This window comes from Callionymus lyra, chromosome 11 (assembly GCF_982586985.1).
Source record: "Callionymus lyra chromosome 11, fCalLyr1.hap1.1, whole genome shotgun sequence".
Lineage (NCBI taxonomy): Eukaryota > Metazoa > Chordata > Actinopteri > Syngnathiformes > Callionymidae > Callionymus > Callionymus lyra.
In genome coordinates this window covers 17556514-17583732 of record NC_141828.1, presented here as the reverse complement: position 1 = coordinate 17583732, position 27219 = coordinate 17556514, and the positions used below count along the sequence as shown (strand labels likewise).

The following is a 27219-nucleotide window of genomic DNA, read 5'->3' as shown; positions in this document are numbered from 1 at the left end:
AGTATTGAGAAACGTACTATATCGCCAGATTCTTGCCAATACACAGCCCTAATTTGAGTAACTTCAGTTTAGTTTTTAAAGCAATTGTATGTGTTCAGCAACCGTTATATCCTGAACTTATGTTATGATTATGTTATAATTATTCTAACCACATTCAATATAATTTGACTTGTGTGACTTGTTTGTTTGTTAATTTAAGAGTGGCAAAATTTAAGAAAAGGCTGAAAAGCTTGTGTTATTGAACGCATCCTGCATTGTTTTTGTTATTGTTGTACTTCACCTGCTTTGCTAATGTTAGCGATGATAGCGGTGGTCCAACCTGCAATATCCCTTAACGTAATGAATGTTCTGTTAAATTTACAGAAAATACCAGGCAAGAAAACTGTTGCCAATAAAGTGCTGTAAAACTACTGTCAATTTGAGAAAATCAAAGTACTGTAAGTTGCATATAAAATAACCATACTTTGTTTACAATTTAGTCTAGAACTTGTTATAACAGCTCTCCATTGTCAACTTTTGTCTCGTATTTTTGGAAAACTTTACAGGAAATTTCTTAAAGTGTAGTTTTTAGTGGTGATCTCAAACACTATCTGGATAAATTTTTAGATTGAGATGACCTGACACCAGTGGTCACACAGATGGCTCCATTCAAAATGAGCAAGAAAAAAAGGATGAAACAGAGACAATATAACAACTTAATGAAATAAATGTACTTCCATGTGACTATAGCAACAACATATATAGTTGTCATACTTACTGCAAGTTTGTTCTTTTTTTAATCATTGAAGTTTTGTTAAAATAATAGTAACTGTTTTAATTGTATACTGTGGTTTATGAAGTCATGTGAAATGAGCTCCTTGGCAGTGGTATGCACCGTCTTGGTAGGTTAGCTGAAATGCATTGCCCTCAAGAATAGACGTGACCAAAGGGAATTGTTGTTCATAGTCAATAATAGGAGAGCACAAGAACTTCAGAGTTTTGAAGTCAGGTCACAAAGATGATTAGGGTTTTACAAATCTGTAAGTTGGTTTCGTGCGGCTGCCTGTGGACACCGAGATTAGTCTCCCACAGCAGACTGAGCTGGAAAAATGAAATCATCAAACAAGAGTTTGCTTTTCAATGAGCTTTGAATCATATATAGGACGTTGAAAACAAGTGATCCCCCCTGGGAAACATTAAGAACCTGAGGAGACAGTAAAACACTCAGACCTTACGCGCAGCAGTCCATCAGTCCCATGAAACAACTGGACGAACACACCATGAAGTATTTGTTAGCTCTTCACATAAAAAAAGAACGTCCACGAGAATCGAAGACACATTTGTTCACAATACTTGAGCAGTCATCGTGAGCTTTGAAATAAAGTTTTTGAAAGCAGGGCTGTTATCTAAATTGTTTTTTTCTAGATTCTGGCACAGATTCTAAATTGTTGCCTGTAATTTCTTCCCTGCTACGATCCTGCATCGTAAGACGAAGCAACAAGAACACAGACCAGTACTTTAGAAAACGTATGAATAAATACATGACAAAGCTTTGTGTCTCCTATTATGTAAGAAACCATTTGTGACATGTTTTAAGACACCGAAAACGGTTCATCATTATATTCAATGTAAAAAATGTGCATTTGATATCTGTAATCTTTCCCAAAACTTTTTGTGATAATCATTTTATACTGGTATAAAGAAATAATTAAATCGATTTATTAAATACACTACTTGTAAATCAAGAAATAATTCACAATTTTTTCGATGTTTATATGTAGGTTATATTTACAATTTTGACGTGCATCATAGCATTTATATCTACCATCTGTAACTATTTGTACATTAACTTATATATATATATTTTTTAACTTCTCAGATGACTGATTGTATTACTTGCTGTAAAAATGCTGAACTATTTAGTCTTGTTTGATAGTATGTCCCTAACTAGCTGGGTCAGTCCAAGTTGATCAATCAACTAATATTACAGTATTGATAGCAAAACAATCAATGCAAAACTAACCTGGTTGGCAAATGCATTTCAACTCTCCGGCAAAGTCTGAGTAGCACGAGCCTCCATTCCTGCAGAACTCAACATCAGACGCACAGGCTGAGGCAGCAGTCGAGCAGTTCTTATCTGGCAGAGAGATTCACATCAACAACAGCAATCACTTTCTTAAGTGTAGTATGGATATTAAGATTTTTTTCAGATTCTTTAATGTGATGAAGGCAGAAGCCGTTAAATGTTTTACCGTTTATGAGATGAAATAAGTTCTTAAAGGGCAACTAATGTGTTGATTTAAATGCCTTTTAAATAGATCTTGGACCTCTATTGTACACATCGGCAAGTGTCTGTTTGTACAAAACTGTCTTTTAATTAAGATATTTACATTAGAAAATGTCCTTAAGCACGGCCCACTGTAAACATTTTAATTTCTTTATCTGTGATTAGTCAAGCCTCAGGGTTTGCTTTCACCTCCAAGTGACTCATTGTTTAAACAAAGTTGGACGTGATTACACCTTACTACGTCATGATAATTGACACGATAAAATATACCATAACAGGTGGGATATCAATTTTTCTTTTTTTTGTAGCATACTAGCTGGAGGTTAATTAAAATGTTTTTCGCCAATTTCATATATCATCATTGGAATATTTACCTATGCATTTCAATTTTATTTTTAGTGTAAACACTGTATACTAATTATCTGAGGCCATCACTAGTAATGTCCTATCTCCATGAAAACTCATGCGGGGTGGATATACTGTATAACTCAGTATGAAGATGCAATGGATCAAAGTTCTAAATTATTTCTCTTTCTGATACTTTGCAACCCTTCTCCCTCATTGGTTTTCTTTATTGATGGGTTGATGAGGCCTTATGATACAGCCACTGTATCATAATACATTATCTTCATTTTAAAGGCCCCTAGATGGCACTCTCTTCTTTTTAATGTTGTCTATATTTTAGTAATTCAATAAAACCTGGCATTATTTTCAAACTTGGAGCGCCATCTAGTGGTCTTTACAAATTAAGTCACTGTATCATGATACAGTCTTACCTTTTTTTCCTCTTAGTATCTTAATTTTATTTTTTTTAAAAGCAACTTTTTTCAATATTTTCTCTTGAAATGTCCCAACAATATTAGTGCATAACTATGTCCCTTCCATTAAATCCTACTTATGAACTATTTTCTACTTCCTGTGTTTGTTTCAGATAATTGATCCAAACACAAATCATTAAGATGATCTTTGCATCATGTATACAAGAATATTTTGCAATTGGCATCTTCAAATCTTTTGTTTATTCTACATAACCCACATAAGTCCCTATTCTAAAATTGTTTCCTTAGGTTTGGAACATACCAAATTCAGAGAAACCTAGAAGGCTTGTGTCTAAGTATTATAGGCTAACAGATGTTGTGATTGGAACTTCCCAAGATGTTGATGTTAGTGTGCCTCTGAAGTTGACCGTATTGGAAACAAACATCTAAGATAAAAATGATGGATTTTACTCACCAACAAAGCCTAAAGGGCAGATGCACTGATAGTCTGCAAGCAGATCTATACATGTGGAATTATTGACACAGTATCCGTCATCACATTCATCGTAGTTGATTTCACAGTCGAAGCCGACAAACCCTTTAGGGGGGAGACAGAAAAAGATTCCAGGTAAACCACAACAACCTTTCGAAATTCATAACAAATTCCTATCAACAGATACAAATTAAAAAAAATAAATATTTCAACGAGAAAACTGTGTCTGGACCCATTTTCTGACATTTTAGTGCGGCATAAATATCATCAGCACCATGGACACGCTCCAAAATGACTATCATTAGCACTTTCACACACAGTGGCATGAGGGGACCGTGACTAACGCCGGACTATCATGGCATCATCGCGGGTCAAATACCCATAATTTCTCAAACTGACCATGGAGCCAATTTTCTCTTCTCCATCTCTATCCATGTCATAAATTTCGAGACTCATCCTGACTTCATTAAAAATGCATAACAGGTCTCACATGCGATTAAGGTTTCGTATCCCAGAGGTACAATCCCAGCTGGACCAAAACAAATGCTAAAATATATAATTGTGATTAAATGTCCACGTGTGATATTTAAATTCACATTATAACCCACAATTTTTTTTACCTGGTTCTTCTTATCAGCAAAATATGTTTTAATAAGCTAATTGAAATATATATATATATATATATATATATATATATATATATATATATATATATATATATATATTCTTACACTATGACTGAGTTTGGCAGAGGAGTAGTTCAATGAATGAAATCATAGACATGAAAAGGGTTGAGGCTCTTTTTTTATTTATGTTGTGCTCTGCATGGCATCAGCAGAATTTCAAAGACAAAAGTTAGTTTTTCACGAGACGCCTCTAAACAGTGTCTGGAACAAATGGAAAACAATTGGTAAAAACCCTTATATTTTCAAGCATAATCCCAAGCAAGCCCTTTACATAATTAGAAAAGAAACCTTTCATTTAATTACCATATTTTGTGCATACTTTAAAATCAACGTTTATTTATATATTTGATACATTTTTGGTTGTTAAGTAGAAATACATGTTCAGGAATTCATTCTTATTAGTCCCTGAAGAGTAACTTTATTCAAAGCATGTCTTTATAACTGAGTCATTTTTTGAAGTTTAACATATTTTAACTTCAGGCTTTATCTGTCGTGAGGGTTTTCAAGCATTACAAACAATGTCCGCGTCAAAATAATTGGATCAAACAATGGGTGAAAACAAAAGCTTATTTTTTTCTAGTTCCGTGTACACAAGTTAAAAAAAATAACTGGACAAGAAAAGTGGCTCACACTCGTTCTTTTCCAAAGAAATTACAAAACCCCTCACAATACACAAAACACTTTAAATGGTTATTAGGACACATCTTTCATCCTGGATCATTATAATCATTATTTTCCCAAACTGATACGATGCTTGTCTGTGAAGCAACACTAGCTTTTGTAGTGACAACTACCTTCTTAACAACATGTGAAGAAAATATATAATAGTGTCTGCCATCAATATCTTTTCAGAAAGATAGACCACATGCATTGTTACGTGTACAGACTGTGGGTGGAGGACTTGGTTTCTTTGAATACGTCTGAGCAAAAAACAAAATTGTCATAGTATTACAAAACTTCAAACTAACAAACAAGAACCAACAGGAGTGTTCTAGAAATAGTCATGATAACCAGGTGTCCTGTGGGGGTATTGGGTGTGTGGATAAAGCACAAGTACAGCTGTTCAATTCTAAATAAGCTGTGGAGTTTTGATGGCGAAAGCAGGTAAACCAGCCAGGAAGGAGTTAATATGATCATTTATGTGGTTAATTTATAACATTTAATTTGATTGTGACCAATATAATTTACTTTTATGAGGGACTCCATGCGAAAAATAATTGATTTCAAATCAGGCTTAAATATGTTCTCAATTTTTATTATAGACTGGTTGTATTATTGGAAATGATTCTAATCATCAAAATATAAAAAAAGACAACAGGTGTTAGGATTACCATATTTGGAATAACAGCAACTAGCAGTGCAAACACTAGCTTCATTTTAAAAATAAATAACATATTTTGGGTTTTAATTATACATTTTTCATTTGTTAGACTTAGAATTCTTTTATTGTCATTTAAGTATTCACATGGTGTATACAGAGCCACTTTTTGGTCGCATTTAGCTCAGATAAAGTTATAAAGTCTGGAGATATTCAAAGTATATGTGCATAATTGCAGACATATGTAACAGTAAAGATCTGGAATCCTACTAGAGCATATTGTAATTCCAATGAACTGGGATCTTAATATTGATTAGTTAGTGACTCGGTATAAAAAAGCTAATTTCCCCCTCCCAAGCCAGTTCCAAAGTTGATGTCAAAGTGAGAGCATAAAGTAGTTTAATCAAGTGATGGCGGTGGATAAGCAGCAGCAGAAAGCAGAATTCTAAAGAATGCTTGAAGAGAAGATCAGCAGCCTTGGGCAGAGAAAGACGGAAAGCCACTGCATCACACAAAAAATATATGTTAAGGCTCTACAAGCATTACAACTAGTGCCAAGTGCCAACATGGGAGCAAATTCAAGTTGTGGGTTACCCACGGTTCAAGCTTCAAGGAGATCTGGAATCCTACTAGTGCATATTGGAATTCCAATTCCTACATGATTCCAATATATACTGTGACATATATATATATATATATATGTACGACTAATAAAAACAAGTGAAGAAGAAGCAGTTTAAAAAGAATATTGTGACAAACCGCTGTTTAAAATTTAACCTAACATTCACCAGAATAAAAGCAGAATAGGTACAAATAAAAAAGTTTAGATTATGACTGGAATAGAAAAATACAAGGATTTCTTATAAAAAGGTTTATACAACCAATGTAGCTGTAGCTGGACCATGCTTCTATCAAGCTGTCAAACCGAAAAAAAAGTGCGAAGAGCAATCTGTAAGGTGCAGTGAAATAAGGCACTTGGACACTGACTCTGCATGTCCATGTCGTTTCATTGCAATATATGTCGATGATTCAGTAGTTAATGTTTACGTTTTTTTTAATTATTTTTTCAAGACTTTATTTGAAGCAATGGAACAGCCTTGAAATGAAAGGAAATTTCCTTTTGGACAATGAAGTTTACCCTGACCTAAACTTTGCCTGAGCCTCCTGTAGTGGTTTGAGAAATGTTTTTTTTTAAGGTCTATTGGAAAAAATCTAAATCTTTTTTTTGTTTGTTATACCAATTTGCTCTATGTTCTTTATTTCTATCTATCTATGATAAAATATGTATATATACAGTATAATGCATTGATAATAATGAAATTAATTGCTCTAAAAATCAATAAAAAAAATAGTTTCTTACTTCATGTGTGATTTTACACATTTGTGGACATTGTCCATGTCCTGGGTAAAAAACGAGTATAATTCATACTAGTGATGGGTTGATGAGGCATCACGATACAGTTGTGTAGTAAAGACACTGTACAGTGTATACAGTGTATTCATTTTACAAACCACTAGATGACACTCTCTTTTATATAATTTTAGGCTCCATACCAATAATTCAAAGAAACCTGGCATATTTTTTTTATCTGAAAGCGCCATCTAGTCTAATGAAGACAATGTATCATGATACAGTGGCTTCCCAACACAGCTGTATTACGAAGCCTCATCACTGATTTATACAGGCTGACCTTGTATTCAAGTATGATAATAATCACACATTTTACTACATATTGAATTTTGTTAATGTCATCATTTATTACAAAAAATGAGTAAAGGAGTGTTCCAGAACCCATTTCACTGTCCAAGGTGAGTTCAAGGGTACGCGGAAGTGAAAAACCGAAGAGTGTTTCGGTCAACGCTTGGACCGCACGAGGTCCTGGGAGTGGCGAGGGAGTGCATGAGTAACATGCTTTGCAACACATTAGGTTGGCAAGCATTAGATAATATAAAAGCCAAGTGCATTGACCTGAAACACAAGACAAGACGGTGTGAAGGTAGTTTGCCCTTGAAGAGTGATCGGGCGGGAGCGGCTCACTGCAGGTTGCTTTCATTTACATAAGAAATCACTCACAATCCGTCACTCTGACATCTGCCCAGCATAAGTGCAACGGCAGTAATGAAGTTATGGTTATTGATTTGGTTACATGAACTTCTGTAATAGACATTCATTATAAGAAGGATAGCAGAGCTGGCGCGGGATGGAGTATGAAATCTTTGCCAGGAAATATTCTCATTTTGGGTTCACTAATTGCATTCAGGAAGCGACTGCATGAATTACTGAACATGCTTGTGCTCTTACCGCACATAAACTGCAACCTTGTCTTGTAAAATTTGACTTTCTGACGGCGAGTTGCTAACAGGGTCAGGGTTTTCGTTGCGTTTTCATCTGCAAGCATCGGAGGCGATCACTCAGTTTTTCCTCTTCCAGTTTAACCGACACAACAAGGTGAATTAGATCAATTTAATTCATCAAAATAGAGTGTAAAGTAGTCCCTAGGTGAGTTCACGGCGACTGTGAAAAAAATCAAGCAACTGCAAAAGCAGTGCAATTAAATTGGTTTATTAATACAATATCTTTATTTGGTTACAAACTAAATTATACATAAGGCGTAATCATCTTCCATATTTTCTATTTTTAATCATTCAAGGTTTTTTATTTATTAATGCATCTACCAAATTGTGTCAAATAAATATTGTATATAAAGTCTCATTAGGTTAAAATAAAACTATAAAAAAAAACTAGTTAAATATCAGCCAATATTAACCCTAGAATTTTAGACAAAAGAAAACTGAATAATCATCATCTGAAAACAACCGACCAAAACTGCGTAGGACACAAAATAAATGAATAACAGTTATCAATATTAGTCCTTCTTTAACTACTGAATCTAACTAGCATCTCACCTTACCACTCATTTTTTGTTTTCCCTTCTATCTTCTTCATTTGATCTTGCTGAACTATTTGATTTTTTCATGTATTTTTGAGCTGTGTTTAACTGTGTTTCTCAAAACAAGAATTGAAAGTTATTGCATCGATTTTTTGTTTTGCTGTGAAAAAGGAAGAATTTATTCATTTCAAAACCACTAGAGCAAATGTCTTCAGTATTCACAATTTAAATAAAATTGTTTAAACATTAAATTCTAAACAACATGTTTAAAATGGATTATTGGTGCCTCATCCAGTGATTTGAAAAAACTTGGGTTACGTAGAATATATTAAAAGATAATCAAGTAAAACTATCATCATACATGGTATTATCTTACAAGGTGTACTTGCTCATATGTTGCATTATGCGATGTTTAAGGGTGACTGAAAACCAAAATAGATCAGAAAAAAAACAAAGAAACCTCCTTGACTCACATAATATATTTATTAGGTTGCATGTTTTATTAGCTTAGGACACCCTTTCTCTTGTAGATTAATGCCGTTATTGATTCTTCAGCCTGCAATCTACCTGTGATGCACTATGTTAATTGAATGGATCATTGACAGAAGCCAAGCCTACACGCCTGATCTAAATCACATTTATCTGCCGCACCAAACACACAACCACCATTACTGATGGATAAGAATGTCAATACCTATCGCTGGAAATAAAACCCAGTCAGGTTATGTGAGCGTTAATCAGTACAAGTTTGTTCGATGTAGTTTACATTGATGGGAGGGCTCTGGGATATATTTACCTCTCATTTATCATCGTATATGTTTCTAAGCTAACGGAATATCATTTACTGTTTAAACTTGTACTATAATAGCTAGAAGGATGTTTTCCAAATGTTTAATATCCTACTTGGAATATTTCATCTATTTATTTCAATAGCTTCTCAATATATTTGGAGTTTAACCTGTTATCTCAGGGTCAACGTGACCCGGAAGCACAACTGCTTATGTATTTCTGCAAGGGATACCAACAACACATTTGTTTTTGGGGCTCCGGGTCGGTCGCCTTGACCCTGAGATAAAACTAATAAAATATGATTGACTGCAATGAGTTTAACTGGATATAAAATTAAAGTAGCATAACGGAACTCGCATGCACAGGTGTACGGACAGTAAGTTGCACTGGGTCACCTTCTGCACCACGTAGAGTTATTACATTTATTTAATTCTAGCAGCGATTATATGGCCCTTGTCCAATTATCCATCACTTAAACAACTTGGCGACAGTAATACAAGGTTTACAATGATCATAACCAGATATTTAAGATTTGAATCTGATCTCCCTAAAAAGTACATTCATGGGACATCCACAGAGAGTACTTTTTTTTGGTCTATGTGTGAAACCCTGCTGGGTGAAGTCAGCATGTACTTGGCAGAGAAACCATATCTAACATCACAAGGCTAGTAAATCTTTGAAACTGTAACGTCAGATTATGTTCTTATCTATAAAACTTTCATTGTAGTAGCCATGGATATCCATGTTCTCTCCATCAAAAGTCCAATCTCTCCGTCTGATGACCTTCCAACTACCTTTTTCCTCCACATATTACGTATCGGCTGTTTAACGGCCAACTATTGCATCCAACAGAGTGTTTCAGGAGTGTTTAATAACCAATTGTGCATGCGATTCACTCGGAGGTTAATGTTGCATGAAGGAATGTCACATTTACAGTGTCACTAGCACCAAGTGGGACACACTATTTCTGTCTGGCGGCGGAGTCAACTCCTCTCTTGAAGGTGGGATGTGAACCGCAGCTCGGTAAACAACTATAAATAGAAACAGCAGGAGATTTTTAACGTATCATAAATATATTCCTTTCCCAGAGGCAAAGCTGGTTGACCAAAAATGAATAGTGAGAAAAACCCATCCAAACCAGAATTGACAGGTTGTAGAAGCAAACGCAGGATTTTTATTAAATGAAAAAGGCATGAGAGGAGCCAAAAGCTAAAGGATTAATATCTGAATGATATTTAGAAAAATACTAGTCTTACCTCTACTTATTAAAATTTAACTAGAATCTCAAGTTTCCAATTGTTATTCCCATGTATCTGTGTCAAATGAGCAATCTCGACCTAAATGAATCTTGTTGAACTTTTTTACCTTAAAAAAAAAAAAAATGCGTTTAACAAGAGTCAAGATAAGCAAAAATATTAAAGTGTCTTCTTGCAAACACACTAGATTGATTTGATTATTCTGAATTGGGAACAAGAATCGTAAGCAATGATACGATTTTGTTTTGTTATAATGTATTTGTATGTAATGTATGTACTTTAAAACAACTTTGAAAATTCTTCAGTATTCAGTAATATTTAAAAAAAACAAAAAAAACAATGGGTTTTGAACTGATTGATGCTGCCTCATCCTGTATTTATTTAGAGTTTAACGTGATGTATATTAAAAGATAACATATGAAGTAAATCCATCATTAACCTTGTGGCATATTTTTGCAAGAGATACATGTTTATATCTTTCATTTTGACCGTGCTATTATGCAATGTTAAAGGGTTAAACCATCTCATTGTAGGTTTCTTAAAGTGATAGTGAAAATACAAACTTCACTCATGTTTACTGAGGGTTGGGATTATTTTCAAGGTAATCTTTTCCTTTTTATGAGTTATATGCAATAAATCTTTAACACTAAAAAGGAAAAGAAAATATGCCCAACCCTTAGTCGTCATGCAAAAGTAGAATAGGCACAAGAAGTAAAAGTGCTCGTTTTGGTTACACAAAAATGAATGACAATGACGTGTCTTAACAAGAGCCTGATTAATCAATTTAAAGAATCATTCACTTTCAACAGCCATGAACAAACCCCCACAAGAAAAGGATGCAAACTGAGTAACCGAAAACATCAAATGACAAAAAAACAACTATAAATCTGTCAATGAAAAAAGGGGTAATGGAAGCTTTACTGACACATCAGTGGTCTGTTTCTGGCCAAATCTAATTAGGGCAAAAGGCGGAAGAAAAGTAATGACATAATTTTTACAATGATGGCTTTTTTTCCCATTGTAATTTAATAAAAGACACTGTGTAACAGGTATGTCATCTTTTATGTAGCGGCCAAGGTTAAACTAAAATTTCATAAAAATGTTTTACCACCATCCAGAGCCACAGATGAACAAACAGCAAAAAAACTTTTGAAAATACTGAGTAGATTAGGAAGGACGAATGACTAAATCAAGGATACTAAAATCTCTTCCTGACGTTAGGTAGTTTTTAACTATTCAAATATGACATTAAGTGGTTCTTTTGTTAGTTCGCTTAGCAGCAACAAGCAGGATTCTTTTGTAATCCAATTACGATTAAGTGTATTCATGTCCCAAATACTTTTTAAATCACTTATGACAAAAACGTTATGATGATTTTAAATGAACGAAAGCTTGAAAATCAATGGCTAAAAATATATGTTAGATTAAAAAAAAAAAGGTAAAATGTATGCGTCCAAACGACCTCAACTGGCTCCTCTTACGACGATAAGAAAACTGTGATCACATAAGAGCAAAGATAATTAAATATGACATTCAGTCATAACTTGGCCCAGGTCGTGATTGTAGGCCTAAAACGAATCCTGAAATTAAAATATGGAAATATCAGAAATTCACGTGAAGCTGTTTATGGCCCATGACAAAATGGATGACATCATATTCTTGTAAATAGGCAAACATAACGAGTTGGCACTTACCAAGAGGACAATGACAAATGTACCCATTTATCTGATCCGTGCACGATCCACCATTTTGACATGGCTGTGACCAACATTCATTAGCATGCTCTGCGCAAGTCCTTCCTATAGGACAATAGAAGTGGAAGACAAAAAATTTAATGTGACCGTCAAGACAAAAAAAAACATAAATCATTAATGTAAAGAATGCATCTCTGTCAAGTATGATCCATGCCTAAGAACCCTTTGTTTCCTCTGAAACAGGGAATCCTAATGTTAAACAGTTTTATTTAAATAAATAAAAACTGCTGTTTTTTTGTGGGTTTAACATTTAAACTGGAGATTATGTGTCTGGTAAGCATCAGCGAAAATGTTTGCATTAATGTTGTTATCCTGATTCCAGTTTCCTCTGGGCATGAATTTAAAAAACAATCAATCCTTGATCCTGTATTTAAACCAACATTTGCCTCTGGGTGTTGTTATGAATCGAGCATTATATGAATGTGTCGAGCTAAAAGCCACGATGACATAGATTGCATGTTTATTCAGTTTATTCAGATTATATGTAAACCGGTGTTAGAAAGAATAAGACACTGATTTTTTTCTAAAATACGTATCAAGTTGTCTCTTACCCTCGAAACCCTGCAGACAGTGACATCGATAATCACTGATTAAATCCTCGCAGGAAGCCCCGTTAACACAGGGGGAGCTATTGCACTCATTTGTTTCCAGTTGACAGAGCGAACCTTCATACCCAGGCATGCAGCGACAAGTGAAGTTATGCTGCTGATCCAAACAAACACCATGTTCCGAGCAGCGCTGCCCAAGACAGTAATCAATGTCCTCCTCGCAGTAGTCGCCTGTGTATCCTCTGGGACACAGGCATCTAGCAGCAGATTAAAGAGAATCTGTGAGTCGTCATATTGTCTGAGGAGTCCCTTTGGAGTGTGAAGGTTAGCGCTATACACTCTGACATTCCCGACAGCCGTCAATATGTGGACACGCACCTGTAACCGTCGATCTCGTCCACACAAGTGGCTCCATTCTGACACCAGTGTTGAACACAGTCGTTGACATTTGTCCGGCAGTTTTGACCGGACCAACCAGGGGAGCAGATGCAGGTGAAGCTGCTGGCGCTGTTTAACACGCAGCGTCCTCCATTTGCACATGGCTGTTGGCAGAGAATAAACACACATTTTGTGATTTAAAATCGTCAAAAAATGAAATACAGTCAAAATAAACTATTGCATGTGTTGCATGTTCTTCTTTTCCTTTTAAAATGAAGACCAACAATCCATTATTATCCTTTCTTAATTGACTAAGATGAAATAATTACTTTTTATATTTAAAGCAAAAATAGGCAACATCATTATTGTTATCATTACTAATATGTTATTATTTTATATTCAACTTAAAGTTCAGACATGACTAATGTATTATAACTCCAGCTATTATTTCAAAGGTGCTGTAAACTATACAACTTTGCATGGAAGACCTGTCCGGAGTTTGGTTCTGCTTGAGGTTTCTGCCTGTTAAAAGGTAGTGCTCATTGTTATGTGCTGGTACCTGTTTTTTTTTTCTACTTTTAGTTTACTTAATGCTAAAATACAATAATATAAATAATGCTAAACTGTACAGGTATATTGTGTTGAGATACCTCTGCTATATATTGGCTCTTTATATTAAGTGAAACAGAAAATTTAATTGACTTGGGTGTGATGACCAAACTGTATTACAGCAATGGGTCAGCCAGTGATTTCTAATGGACAAAGTATTGAGAGATTTTTTGAAGTTGCCAGGATGATAAAACAAGAAACCGACTCAGCGAGGCAGCTTTTTAAATGCAGTTACACTGTCCCATCACTTGAGGTAGCAAGAAAATATATTTTTAATTTTACGTTTTGTCACTATAGGTCAATTTAAGCTCATTCACAGAACAAAATCGCCAATGATAACAAGAGAAGATATACAATAAATAGGACAGAGAAAAAGTGATGAACAAGAGTGAGGTATCAAAACAAAACAATCTCAAACAACGGTAATTGATATGTAACTTGGGAAACGTTTGTTCTGGAAAATAATTTCATATTTTTGCCACCTGTAATAATTGTGAAGAATAACTGGACATTTGGAATGTTGCTAGGTTTTTCTGTTGTGCAGATACTTCATAATCTTTTTTGTGTTTTTTTGGTTTCGTTATTTTTATGACCGAAACAATGTCCAATAATCAAAAGTCACTTGGTTTTGTTTATTATATCCACACAGCCTCTCAATTTGATACCTGTCAAAGTTTTACACACTAAATTATAATTCAATTACAGGTTCTGTGAAAATGAAGATAAATAAAAAGTAGAAAAGTCTGTGTTGATTAAATGAATAAAAACAGCTGAAAATGTTCATGTAAAGTTGAAAAATAAATGAAAATGAGTTTTTGAAAAACAGATTGTTTTTTTCTTACATAACTTTAGTTATAGGCTTGCTCTGTGGAACAATAAATACTCTGAGTTGTGTAATCGGGTCACAATATCAATCTACTACTGCACTGTCCAGTGAAATTCAATTTGACCATTAATACCATCAATAAGAATTTATCTTCATTGATATGATACATGTTGGAGAGTGAACATGTATTTAATGTAAATGTTTGCCTTTCCAGGTTTTTAAAATGTGAAGAAATATAGATTTTAATCCAACTTTCTTACACTACAAATCAATTCAACACATTTTAAATTCCAAATAAAAGAAGCATCACGATTCTTGAGGGAAAAAAAACCCATCTTCTAATCATGCTTGTCCTTCTGCCGAAATAAACGGAAGGCATGAATATTGATTCACGCCGGATCTCCTCTGCATCCCTCGTAGCATTAAAACCATGTTACACGGGATCAAGGCAAACGGAGTGCTAAACCTCCCAGGACTTATCTGCTCATAGAATAAAGTCAAGCCTGCTCGCTTGTCGATGGAGATATGGTGGTGAAAAAGAGGAAAGGTGTGGGTGTTGTATAATGTAGCCATCATTGCATTTCTGTACGCTAGCCATCTCCAGCCTCGCACCACAGCGACTGATCATCTCCATCTGTCGCTGAAGACGCTCCTCAGAGCAGGTTTGGTGTCTGTTTGTAAATGCACGGAGTCCATTCATCCATTTATAATGAAGCCCGCACATTCAGAAATACACACAGCAAATCTTCAGTCGCACTCATCCATGTCAGGAGGGAAGGGCTCTTTCAATCCTGTAAATGTGTTTTCCAGGCGCTTGCCAAAAGCAAAATCGGCTGGCACGCACAACTGCGTCCTCCTGCATGACTTTGGAACATTGCAAATACAACAATCTAAAATATCAATCAGGTTTAAGCCATCTTGGATTGTACCTGTAGTCAGGACAAAGGTTTGGGAGTCCGTCTTAACAAACCACTGCTTGTCATGTTATTCACATTTTAATTAAAAAAAACTGTGCACTCAAATCTGCACTTTAATTTCTGTGAAGTCGCACTGGGTATACACTCCTTCTGATTGACAGCAGGACTATGTTCTTACTCCCCATAAGTAGCAAGTAGAATATGTATGCTTTCATTAAAACACATTAATAGTTCTGTTGGCATTGTATTCTGTTCTATTCCACCAATTTCCGCATGACATCGTAATTATTATTTGCCATGTATGCTTCGTACAACTGCAGTTCAGAGGAAGACATAATAATAAGCACATGTATTGACTGAGTCGTCAGTACAATGTGTGCGCTTTGTACACATGACTACCACACAATCATCATTATAGAAAAATATATTGAGCAAAGAAAAATGAAAAAACATCCGCCCAAGTCCCCTGACTGTGTCATTAAAAAAAAACTACAAAGTAAAAACTACAAAAACAAACCAGAACTATTATAAATTGCTACTGAAAATTGTATGTTGGTTCACGGAAAATTACGTTGGACAAATATATAAACATTTAATGTCTATATATTGATTGAGCCAACTTGTGACCGTTCTGTGTGGAGTTTGTTTGTTCTCCCTGTGCTCTGTTGGTTTACTCCGGTTTCCTACCACAGTCCAAAAACATACATAGGTTGATTGGAAAATTGGTCACAGTTATGAGTGTGTGGGTGAATGGTTGTCTGTCTTTGTGTGCCCTGCGATAGACTGGCATCCTGTCCAGGGTGTCTCCCGCCTCACGCCCAAAGAAACTGGGATAGTCTCCAGCCCCCCATGCAACCACCATAAGGTATAAGAAATGAGAAAATGAACGAATGTGTATAAACTCCAGTCTATAACGACATGTGAAGCCCTAATGCATGATTTAAAGGAAACTCATTTTTTCATGTAGCTTGGGTCTAGATTGAGGACATAAATAATTCATTTAAATCAGTTCTAAAATTGACCAGAAACCAAAGAAGTCAAACTTGAATTACTGGATGTTCAGACCATGTAATCTGAAAAGCCTCAACTCAAACTAAATTTTCAGTCCCTTTCCTCATCCAATACATGAACGTTCAAATAGTGTTTCTACTTCCTTTCCTCTTGACATCAATGAAATCATATTCTAGATTGTTCTCATCTTTGTAGTTTAGATGAAATGACTCATTTTCTGTTTTAAGAGGAGCAACAGTGGTGTCCTACTGAGAACTATTACTGCACATTTAGAGTGGATGATTTCCCCCCTACTGTTACTCACTTAGACATGAAAGGATTAGTCCGTTGAATTTCCGCCGTTGAAGACAAGATCAATCATGTGTGCAATGTTGTACCACAAAATGATCTTCCTCTTACAGTATCAATGTAATTGTGTAGTGACCTCCAACTCCAAGAAACGGCTGCATTCGTCAAATAATAAATCCTCAAATATATAAATTTGTCTGCAGCAACATTAAAACAAACACGTTATAGAACAGTATATATAGAGTATAAGACGAGTTTTGAAATACATGACATTTTCTTAGTTATAAAGCACAATTACTAATTTATAAAAAATGTATGGCCAAGGTTATTGAGATTAGTATTGGGTTATTGATACAAATGTGTAGTCGATGCACCATATCATGATACAGTGTCTTCATTTTAAAAGGCCACTAGATGGCACACTCATTTTCAAAATGATGCCAGGTTTCTTTGTTTTATCAGATATAAAGAAGGGAGTGCCATCTAGTGGTATTTCAAGATTTAGAAACAGTATCATGATACAGTGTTTTCAATACACTAATGAATCATAAGACCTCATAAACACATCACTAGTGAAACTGACAACTGTATATAGAGTATTTTATTGGCTGATATTGTTGTGAGGGGCCATCATAACAAAAGGAAGCTGATATAAAATCCCTTTTTCCCCCAAAATAAGGTATCAGTATTTGCTTAATTAATTTAAAGGACAAATAAATTAACTGAACAAGTTCTAAACTAAGAACGTAAGAAGGTTTATTCAGATTTTATACAATAACTCCATAGGGCCACTTAACAAACATGTGGCCCCTTCCCTAATACATGTCTGAGCTAGAGGAAAATGATTATGGAGTGATTAATGAAGATGATATAGAACTGTTGTGAGGGTCAGTAAACACCATTTTTTCAAACTATATAAGAAACGTATGGTAAAGTAAAAACAGAAGACTGAGATAAAGTCTGAAAAAATGATGAAAAGACATGATATCATAAAGAAACCATATAAATACAATCAATTCATTTCAATGATGGACATAAAAAGACATATTCGGTTCCAAAAATGTGCATAAAATCTTGCACTTAAATAACTAGTATGTAAGTAAAGGATATATCTTAATATTCTGACAAAACATAAACTAGATGGAAGGAAAAAAAAAGGAAAATTATAGTTTGACTAGCAAGAGTGTAATGATTTAAATGCATATACAGATGCATGAAAGGTATTATGAAATATGAAATTAAATTTAAATAAAATCTCCAGTTAATTGTGTTTTTTTTTTTGAGAGACAACACTGAGAAACTTGAGTTTCAGTGGACTGTCACACAGATAAACAAGCGAGAATAGAAACACTAGACAAAAGTCACACCAATTAGGAAGGATTATGAAGAAAAGAGAACATGGAAAAGACTGAATCCAATCCATACCCATTATACATTGACTGCAATTATCCATTGCACAGGTCTTTCTTCGCAAGTGTAAAGAAACACACATGAGGTAATCTTGCTGTACCTCAACACACTGGATGGGTTACAGAAACATAGTATTTAATATAGTGATAATATTAATAATATGAACAATACTACTGCCACTTCTTCCTCTACTACTAATGATAATAATAGTAATATTTATTTTTAATTCCTTGTGCTTTATTTTATGGTGATCCTGTTTTGGTGTGTACTTTATTCACTTAAGTTAAAATAATGACTTGTGGATAGTGAAGACGAATGAAGCAGGTGATGCCCTAAGTTAAAACAAAAAAAAAAAAAAAAAAATTATATTAAGCAATAGATTATAAAGCACAGAGTAAGTAAGTAAGTAAGTAGGTAAGTAAAGGTTATTTGTGAAGCACCTTTCTAGACCAGGGTCACAAAGCGCTTTTACATTAAAAATAACAATACACAGTTAAAACTATGTACTCTTAAAGGCCAAGACACATAAGACAAACACAGAAGTTCCAGAAAATCAGGGAAAAGCCTGCAAAAATAAGAATGTTTTAGATGTTTCTTGAAGGAGTCAGTAGATCCATCAAACGCAGAGAGAGAGGAAGATTGTTCCAAAGCTTGGGAGCAAGTGCCTGGAAGGATTTCTCTCCTCTGGTTCAGAAGCGTGTGCAAGGAACCATCAGTAGATCCACAGACCTAAGAGCCCGAGCTGGGGTGTAAGAGTGGACCAGATCACTGATGTAAGGAGGAGCTTGACCATGAATAGATCTGAAAGTAAGAACCAGAATTTGGATCCTGAAAGAAACTGGCAGCCAGTGAAGAGTGAGACCTCATTTGATTGGCAGATACACTGAAACTGCGCCCAGAAAGGTATGACGAGAACCACTGTAACACAGACCCAGACAGTCCCACTTCATCCCTCAGTCTTCTCAGCAGGATCTGGTGATCAACTGTGTCAAAGGCTGACGACATATCCAAGAGAACGAGAACAGTGTATTTTCCCGAGTCAGCCGACATCATGATGTCTCCGTAGAGTGATGTTTGCGGAAGCCAGACTGAAACTTCTCATGGATGACGCTCTGATCCAGGAACAAAGACAGCTGCTCGGACACCACCTTCTCTAAGATCTTGGACAAGAAAGGGAGCTTAGAAATAGGCCTGAAATTAATGAGGTCAGTCGGGTCTAAGCCTGGCTTTTTGGGCAAAGGCTCCACAATGGCATGTTTAAATGCATTAAGAAAAACCCCTGTGGAAAGGGAGAGGTTTACCATTTTAGTAACCCCGGGGCCAATTAAATCAAACACTTTGATAAAGAGCCTAAAAGGAAGGGCGTTTGATGAGCAAGAGGAGGGTTTCATCTTGCTTACCAGGGCCTGAATATCAGCCAGAGTAACAATGTTGAGGGAGGACCACAACGTGGAGATGGGCTCAGTGACAGCAGGGGTTCCACACAGAAGGGGAGCAATTTTTTCTTTAATCAACGTAATGTTGTAAGTGTCAAATCTCAACAATACATGCTGTCAGCTTTGCAGAAGACAGGGGTGATTGGAGCAGCAGGACACACGAGATAATTTATCGTGTCAAACAACACTTTGGGTTTTTCTTATTTGTTGTTAACAGTTTCCGAATGTAATCAGATCTGGCAGTTTCCACCATCTTATTGAATGAGGACATCAGATCCCTGAGGTGAAGTCAGTGCACCTTAAGTTTAGTGGACTTCCAGAGACGCTCAAGTCTCTTTAGACTCAGGAGATCTTCATTTGTCCAAGGGCACCGTTTATTAAGATTTTTAAAGTTTCGATTGAACATGTAAGTAAGTAAGTAAGTAATTTTTATTTGTATAGCGCTTTTCTAGACCAGGGTCACAAAGCACTTAAAAAATCAAAACAATATTCAATAAAGTATATATTTTAAAGATCAAGATAAAACTGATAACACAACAGGAGTTCCAGAAAATCAAGGAAAAGCCTGAACAAATAGAAACGTCTGAAGATGTTTCTTAAAGGAGTCAGTAGACTCCATCAAGCGCAAAGAGAGAGGGAGATTGTTCCAAAGCTTAGGAGCAACAGCCTGAAAAGATGTCTCTCCTCTGGTCCTGAACCGTGTGCTAGGAACCATGAGTAGATTCTGATCCACAGACCTCAGAGCCCAAGCTGGGGTGTAAGGCTGGATCAGATCAGTGATGTAAGGAGGAGCCTGACCATGAATAGCTCTGAAAGTAAGAAGCAGAATTTTAAAGTTGATCCTGAAAGAAACTGGCAGAGAGTTTTAAGGATCGGAGAAATGTGAGTTCTTCTACTTGAGCGGGTTAGAATTCTCGCTGCAGAGTTCTGAATCAACTGCAGGCGAGACAGGTCCTTCTTGTTAAGACATGAAAACAAACAATAGTCCAGACGAGAAGAAACAAACGCATGGATTACAAGCTCCAGATCATGTTGTGACAACATTTTCCTAAATTTAGAGATTTTTCTCAGTTGAAGGAAACAGTTTCTGGTCAGTTTTCTGCAGTGTCGAACAAGAGACATGTCTTTATCAAATACAACACGATTTTCTCTTTCATCAGTTTAATTTTGTCATTGAAAAATCTCAACAATGCATTGCTGTCAGCTTCACAGAAGACAGGCGTGATTTGAGGAGCAGGAGACACGAGAGAATTAATCATGTCAATCAAAACTTTGGGTTTTTTCTTATTTGCTGCTACCAGTTTTCTGATTTAATCAGATCTAGCAGTTTCTACCATCATATTGTATGAAGACATCAGATCCCTGAGGTGAAGTCTGTGAACCTCAAGTTTAGTGGACTTCCAGAGACGCTCAGTCTTTTGACAAAGTCTCTTCAGACTCTTCATTCATTTGTCCAAGGGCACCGTTTTTTCTGAATTTTCAAGTTCGATTTAACAGGTGCCACTTGATCCAGTAGTTCAACACAATGATCAGTGTAACAGTGAACCAAACTGTCCACGTCTAGGCAGTCATCAAAGGAAAGAGCGTCAAACATAGAAGAAAAACTGTCTGCAGTATCGGCTGAGATGACAAGCCTCTGAGACCTAATTTTCAAAGGCTTAGGTTCAGGGATGAAGTCCAGGTTAAACAAGACAAGAGAATGATCACTCAGATGGACATCATGGACGGATACATTACAAATGTCCAGGCCAAGAGTAAAAACCAAGTCTAAAATGTGGCCTTTTTGATGAGTGGGTTCAGAAACATGTTGCTCAAAATTAAAGGCTTCTGTTAAAGTTAAAAGTTTTTTAGCAAAACAAGATGTGACGTCATCAACATGAAGATTAAAGTCTCCAAGAATAAGAACAGATTCCATTTGAATAATGGAAGATAAGAAGTCACTGAAGTCTTTCAAGAACACTGCCGCAGGACCAGGCGGACGGTAGATTGACACACAATAGAAAGGTCTTGTAGAACCAACCAAGATCATCTGAGACTCAAAAGAAGTGAATTCCTGTGTCTGAATCACTTTGCAAGAACAACTCTCCCTAAAAACAGTAGCAAGACCTCCTCCACGACCAGGACCTGTCCCCAGGACAGCGCTCCCTACTGGACAGAGTTCGTTCAGATGAATAAACTCTTCTTCTCTGCCATGTCTCTGAAAGACACAATAAATCCAACTTTTCTCTTGTGATCATTCAGAGAAAAGGATTTATTTGGAATGTAGTGAGCATTCAACAGGCCGATATTCAGCTCTGATGACATCACTGAGGCTGTGACAGCGGAGCACAGCGGGACATTTTGAAAGCTACTCCAGCGGTCACGTTGGTTACAGCTAGTTACGGGTAGCTCTGGTGTAAACACGGAATTAAAAGAAGGGGGCAGAGTGCCCTCTTGTGGTACTGAAAGTAAGGACACTGGTCCTGAAGCTTCATAAACCCACCGTACTGTAGTGACTATGGTATAAATTACATAATTGTGTTCCAATATTCTAGTTTAAACAATGGCAGCAGGTAAGAGTCCATGAACTTATTTGACACTTTAACTCTGAACCCCTGATTTATGTAGTATGAAGTATGAATGATTTACAATATATCAATGATATTCCAATCATAATTAAGGTCCTTTTTCTGTGTTAGATCAACAGCCCCTCAACAGTAGTACTTGCATAGAGTTGGCTTTTGGCAAATAACATATTTTACTCTGGTCATCTATGTCCAGGTCTTATATTGAATCAATCCTTTTTTTCTTAACCTTCTTCTGTTTAAGAGGCAAGTTAGGGACTGAAAACAGCTTCACTCACTTGCAGATCTGAAGGGCAGGGTGTCCGGCAGGTATACTTCAGCCCGTCCGAAAGATCCAAACACTGAGTGTTTGGCGGACACGTGTTGTTGGGTAAAGCACACGCATCAACGTCGACCTCGCAATTCTTACCAAGGAAACCTGTGAAACGCAATTAGATTTTGTTATTTGAATCATTCTAATATCTTCTTTAAAACATGATGAATTCTCTGATCAATAAAGCAAAAGATGATGAAAACGTAGAGACATTTCTCTCATGTTTTGTTGAATCAATAACACCCTCTATAAAAATCGTTGTTTTTTTGAAAACCGTGTGCTACTGAGTGAAGTAAATTCATGTTACTCACGCTATTCAGGGTTTACTTTTATTGATAAACTGTTAGATAAGGAGCCCCCCGCCAGACACAACTTAAGCAAAAAGAAAGAAAATAAAAGTGATGAAGCGAATAGGGTCAATTTGATCTCTTAAAAAACTGAAATACTATGATAAAGCGCAAACCCAGAAATATACATTTATAATTGCTTCTTAATAATTTACTTGAAATACAATGAAATACATTCATTTTAAGCAAACTGAGCACAAAAATTGAGTGCTCAGAAACAAAGCTGGAAATCCAGGTTTAATCTTCGAGAATTACAAGTCAAAGGGACTAGTACTTCACTGAGATCTGAGATATAGATTAAGTTTAGCTGCAGGGATGAAGAAAAGGATCTCTGACGCTGGAAATAGTCTCCAGTGGTGACAGTTGGGTTTTTATGAAAGTATATCATTGACATCAGAACTGTTGAATTAAATATTTTACATGTTGTAACGTTGAATTTGTTTTTGAATCATTGAATTTGGTTTTTACTTTTGTGTTACTGAATTTTAAAAGTTTCATTTTTTTTTCTTTAATAATCGATTTTTTTTTTCTCAGATAGAGTTCTAATTCCAATAATTAAAAAAAAAATTCTCTTTTTGTCTGGTGGCACTGTTATACCAGAATTCACATTACATTTTAAAATATTGAATCTAGAAATTTTTTTGGGGAATTATTTTAATAAGAATATCAAACTCTATGTGTAATTTTTCTAATTATTCAATGTTGCAATAAAAAACTAATTTAACCTTTAAATATTCAAATAATTTAAAAACATTATTAAATATAAACAAATTCAACATTTTAATATTTAATTATTGAATTCAATTATTTAATTGAATTTAATAAATTATATATGAAGACAAGAGGTTTAATTCAACCAATGAATATTCTGATGGCACTGATATCCTCCCCAAGGTTTTTAATTTAAGTTTATAATATAAACTGAGAAGAAGTGTATAGATGCCTCGATGATATCAACCTACTCTTATTGTTGATCTAGTCCCACTAACCTTTAAGGTCCAGAAGACAACAGCGGGAAACAAAAGCAGGAATCATTAAAATCCATATCACTCTGGGTGACCGTTTATATAGCAGTCAATATAAGTTAAGGCTCATATTCAATTATCTTAGCAGCAGGTTATATGTTATGTGTAGGGTTTTGCTCCACAGGAGATGTTGCTATCCCTCCTTGTGAATGGTATGGTGTCTCTGCTACATTATGTTATTGACTGGTTTGGTTCAATGTGGATTCAAAGTTAAACACATTGAGGGGAAAGTCGTTCAGTAATAACCCCATTATTACTGAACGACGTTTCATTGAGCAGCAGTGGTACATTCTTGGTACTGCTCAAAAGTTGTGGTGGTATTTAATCTGAACCTATTATCTATCTTTAATGCCATTGATTCAAATCCCATTTTGGATTAGCCTTAACCCAAATATGGGATGGCTTTGTGTTTTGGAGGTGGTTTAATTTTTGAACGGAAGGGGTTGGACTTCTAGATTTAAGTAATGAATTCTTCACAACCCCTTTCTTCAGACTCTCCCCGGAAGACACACCTCTAGATTACACTGCATTTATTAGCTAGCCTTTTCTCGTGACTCATTCACTGGTGGAAAAGAACACCACAGCATCATAATAAGGTAGTTTTGAGTAGTTTTCTATCATTATATTATATTTGAAGTAGTGCAATTCATTTATATGTATCTGTTTTATTCAGACATCTCTACTAATTGAGAAATGGTAGTTCATTTTGGTTAACATTTGTTACTTTTCCCCATTCTTTCCAATAAATATATGATTATATTTATTGTTAAATATTAATAATTATTAAAAATGATATATTTTTTCAACCCTTGTTTTATCTCAGGGTCAAGGTGACACAAAGGTCCGAAAACAAATGTGTTTGTGGTATCCCTTGATTCCACAAATACATATGAAGTGGTGGAGGTTGTTCATAGAAAACCGTGTCCTTAAAGGGATACCACAAACACATTTGTTTTTGGGCCTTTGGGTCACCTTGGGTTAAGGGTTATGAACATTTCATTGATTAGTTTAAATTGCTAAGATAATATTATTTAAAAGAATAACTGCTACAGAAAAAAACCAAAAAAATCGAAAATCATCTTTGTACTTTAGGAAAGCATGACATCAGCCCAAAGGCAAGTCCTATATTTTTAGATCAATTTTCTCACCTTCACTCACTTTCAACTGTGATCTCTGGGTCATGACTGAAGGATGAGTGTTTGACAGGCCACGTGTGCTTAACTGGATTGTGAAAACGTAATCATCAAGTGGAGGAAGGCGCCAGCTGAGGTAGTCTCAAAAGAGTTTCATCTAGCTCATTTTAGGGTTTTTCGCTGGATCTTTCATGTGGAAAGGAGACTTCAGGTCAACTCCTGGAGCACATATGGAAAGATGCCATCTATCTTTAGCAACATCTGTCCTCTTAGCAGATCTTATCCCGTTGACCTGGTGTCATCTGTGAGTGAAGTAAGAGAATAAACCTCAACTAGCCGATGGATACTATTTACATGGCATCCAAAAACAAAATAAAAGAAAATGACTTTTTGATTTTGACTTCAACAAACATGGTCTGCTGCAGGCAAACACTAATCACCTCTGGTTTGTATTCAAATGGCCAGAGGAGTCCTGGCACAAATGAAAACTCGAAATTCCAACCAAAAATTTTGCAGAAACCTAAACTACAAAAGAGAAACAAAACAATTGGGGGGGGGGGGGGGGGTTTGGCAGCAATTAGAGATACTGTACCCGTAGGACACTGGCATTCGTAGCGTCCGACCAAGTCTTTGCATGTGCTGTTATGCCAGCAGGGGTTGGAGTCACATTCGTTGATTTCGGTTTCGCAGTGTGTCCCTGAGAAAAGGCAAATGTGTGACATTTGATTAGAGTTATTGCATCAAAAATCCCTGTCCTGGCTTGGTGAATACATGTTTTACAACTGGGATAAAAGTATAAAGGTGCAAGGTTGAGTTAATAGATGTATACCCCTTTTACACATGAATTGAAAGGGTTTCTATTGGGTAACTTTTCTTTCCAGTTAGACCAATTATAAGACCAAAATAAATAATGATCATAATATTCAATATACGTAGTCAGTCTATGAATTAACATCAACCATTTGAATTTAACTTAAGCTTTAGACTTTATTAATGGATAAAAAAAGAGTAGTTAAGGGACAACTTTCAGGATAATTGGCTATACAAAACTATAAATAAATCCTTGAAATAATATAGAGTTTGAGTTAATCTTCAACATATGTTTTGATCAAACGATAATGCTGCTAAATCAAATGAAATGATTGACAGAAACTTTGTTAATTTTAAAAACTGCATCCGCATTGGATCACATCACACCGTTAACACTGCATAAACAGACTAATAATAGGAAAACAAAATGGTGCGACGTGAATCACGTTTAATGTGTGTTTGTATTTATCACATTGCATACAGTGATGACAGGTGGTGTTGATAGGTACAACTGTCATAATAGTTCCATAAGTGAAGATCCTGACTTAATGGCTTATTTTGAATCAGATATAATAAACAACAGCTGTGCAATGTAGACACTGTATCATGATACAGTTTGCACATTTGGAAAGAACACTAGATGGCACTCTCTTCTTTATAATCATTGCCTAAATGAAATTTAACATCATTTTCAATCCTGTGCCACTTAAAAAAGTCGACACAACATGCTACAATGAAGACATTGTATTATGATACAGTGACTTAATTTTGAAAATTCACTGGAAGTTTGAAATAATTTTTTTTCCAGGATTGATTTAATTAATTAATTAGAGGATTATAATCAGGTATAATCAGGACGAGAGTGCCATCTAGTGGCCTTCCAAAATGAAGACACTGGTTCATGATACCACACCGCTGTATCATGAAGTCTCATCAACATTCATAGATGAATACTCTGTAATTTACATTTACATACTTTTTTCAAGTGCGTTTCCTGGAACTGTGCAAAGTAAAAACAGAACGACAAATAGCTATTGGCCTGAAAATTCGAGTGGCACCAATCAAAAGATTATATGTATCAATGGACATGATAGTTGTCACTTATATCCTAATTATTATCTTATTATGTTGCAAATAATTGGTTGTTTCTCAGTAAACTTCATACTTTATTTTTCTAAAAACATGTTATTTAACAATCTTGTCAAATCACACAACGCGGAAATCTGTTCGATACAAATCAACTAAACCATTGACCGACGCCGCAGGACACTAAAAGGATATTGAACCATTCACAGCAGAAGGCATGTTTGAGTCAGTGGCTGTCTGGGCTTTGTTAAAAAAGTCGCTATATCAAGAGGTTCTGTCTCACTGCGGTACAGAGGAGGGGCTCTGC

General features: G+C 35.6%; 1 protein-coding gene across 1 annotated transcript in view; it reads right to left on the bottom strand.

Annotated features, from left to right (window-relative positions):
- The window catches only part of eys (EGF-like photoreceptor maintenance factor), a 186218-nt gene that overhangs the window by 137116 nt on the left and 21883 nt on the right, over positions 1-27219 (bottom strand). The window contains exons 7-13 of the mRNA XM_087803281.1: positions 25609-25713; positions 22477-22616; positions 13138-13301; positions 12763-13016; positions 12152-12256; positions 3500-3667; positions 2003-2116 (exon numbers count right to left, since the gene is read on the bottom strand). Of these exons, the coding sequence (XP_087659407.1) occupies positions 2003-2116; positions 3500-3667; positions 12152-12256; positions 12763-13016; positions 13138-13301; positions 22477-22616; positions 25609-25713 (1050 nt within the window). The remainder of the gene's footprint in view (positions 1-2002; positions 2117-3499; positions 3668-12151; positions 12257-12762; positions 13017-13137; positions 13302-22476; positions 22617-25608; positions 25714-27219) is intronic.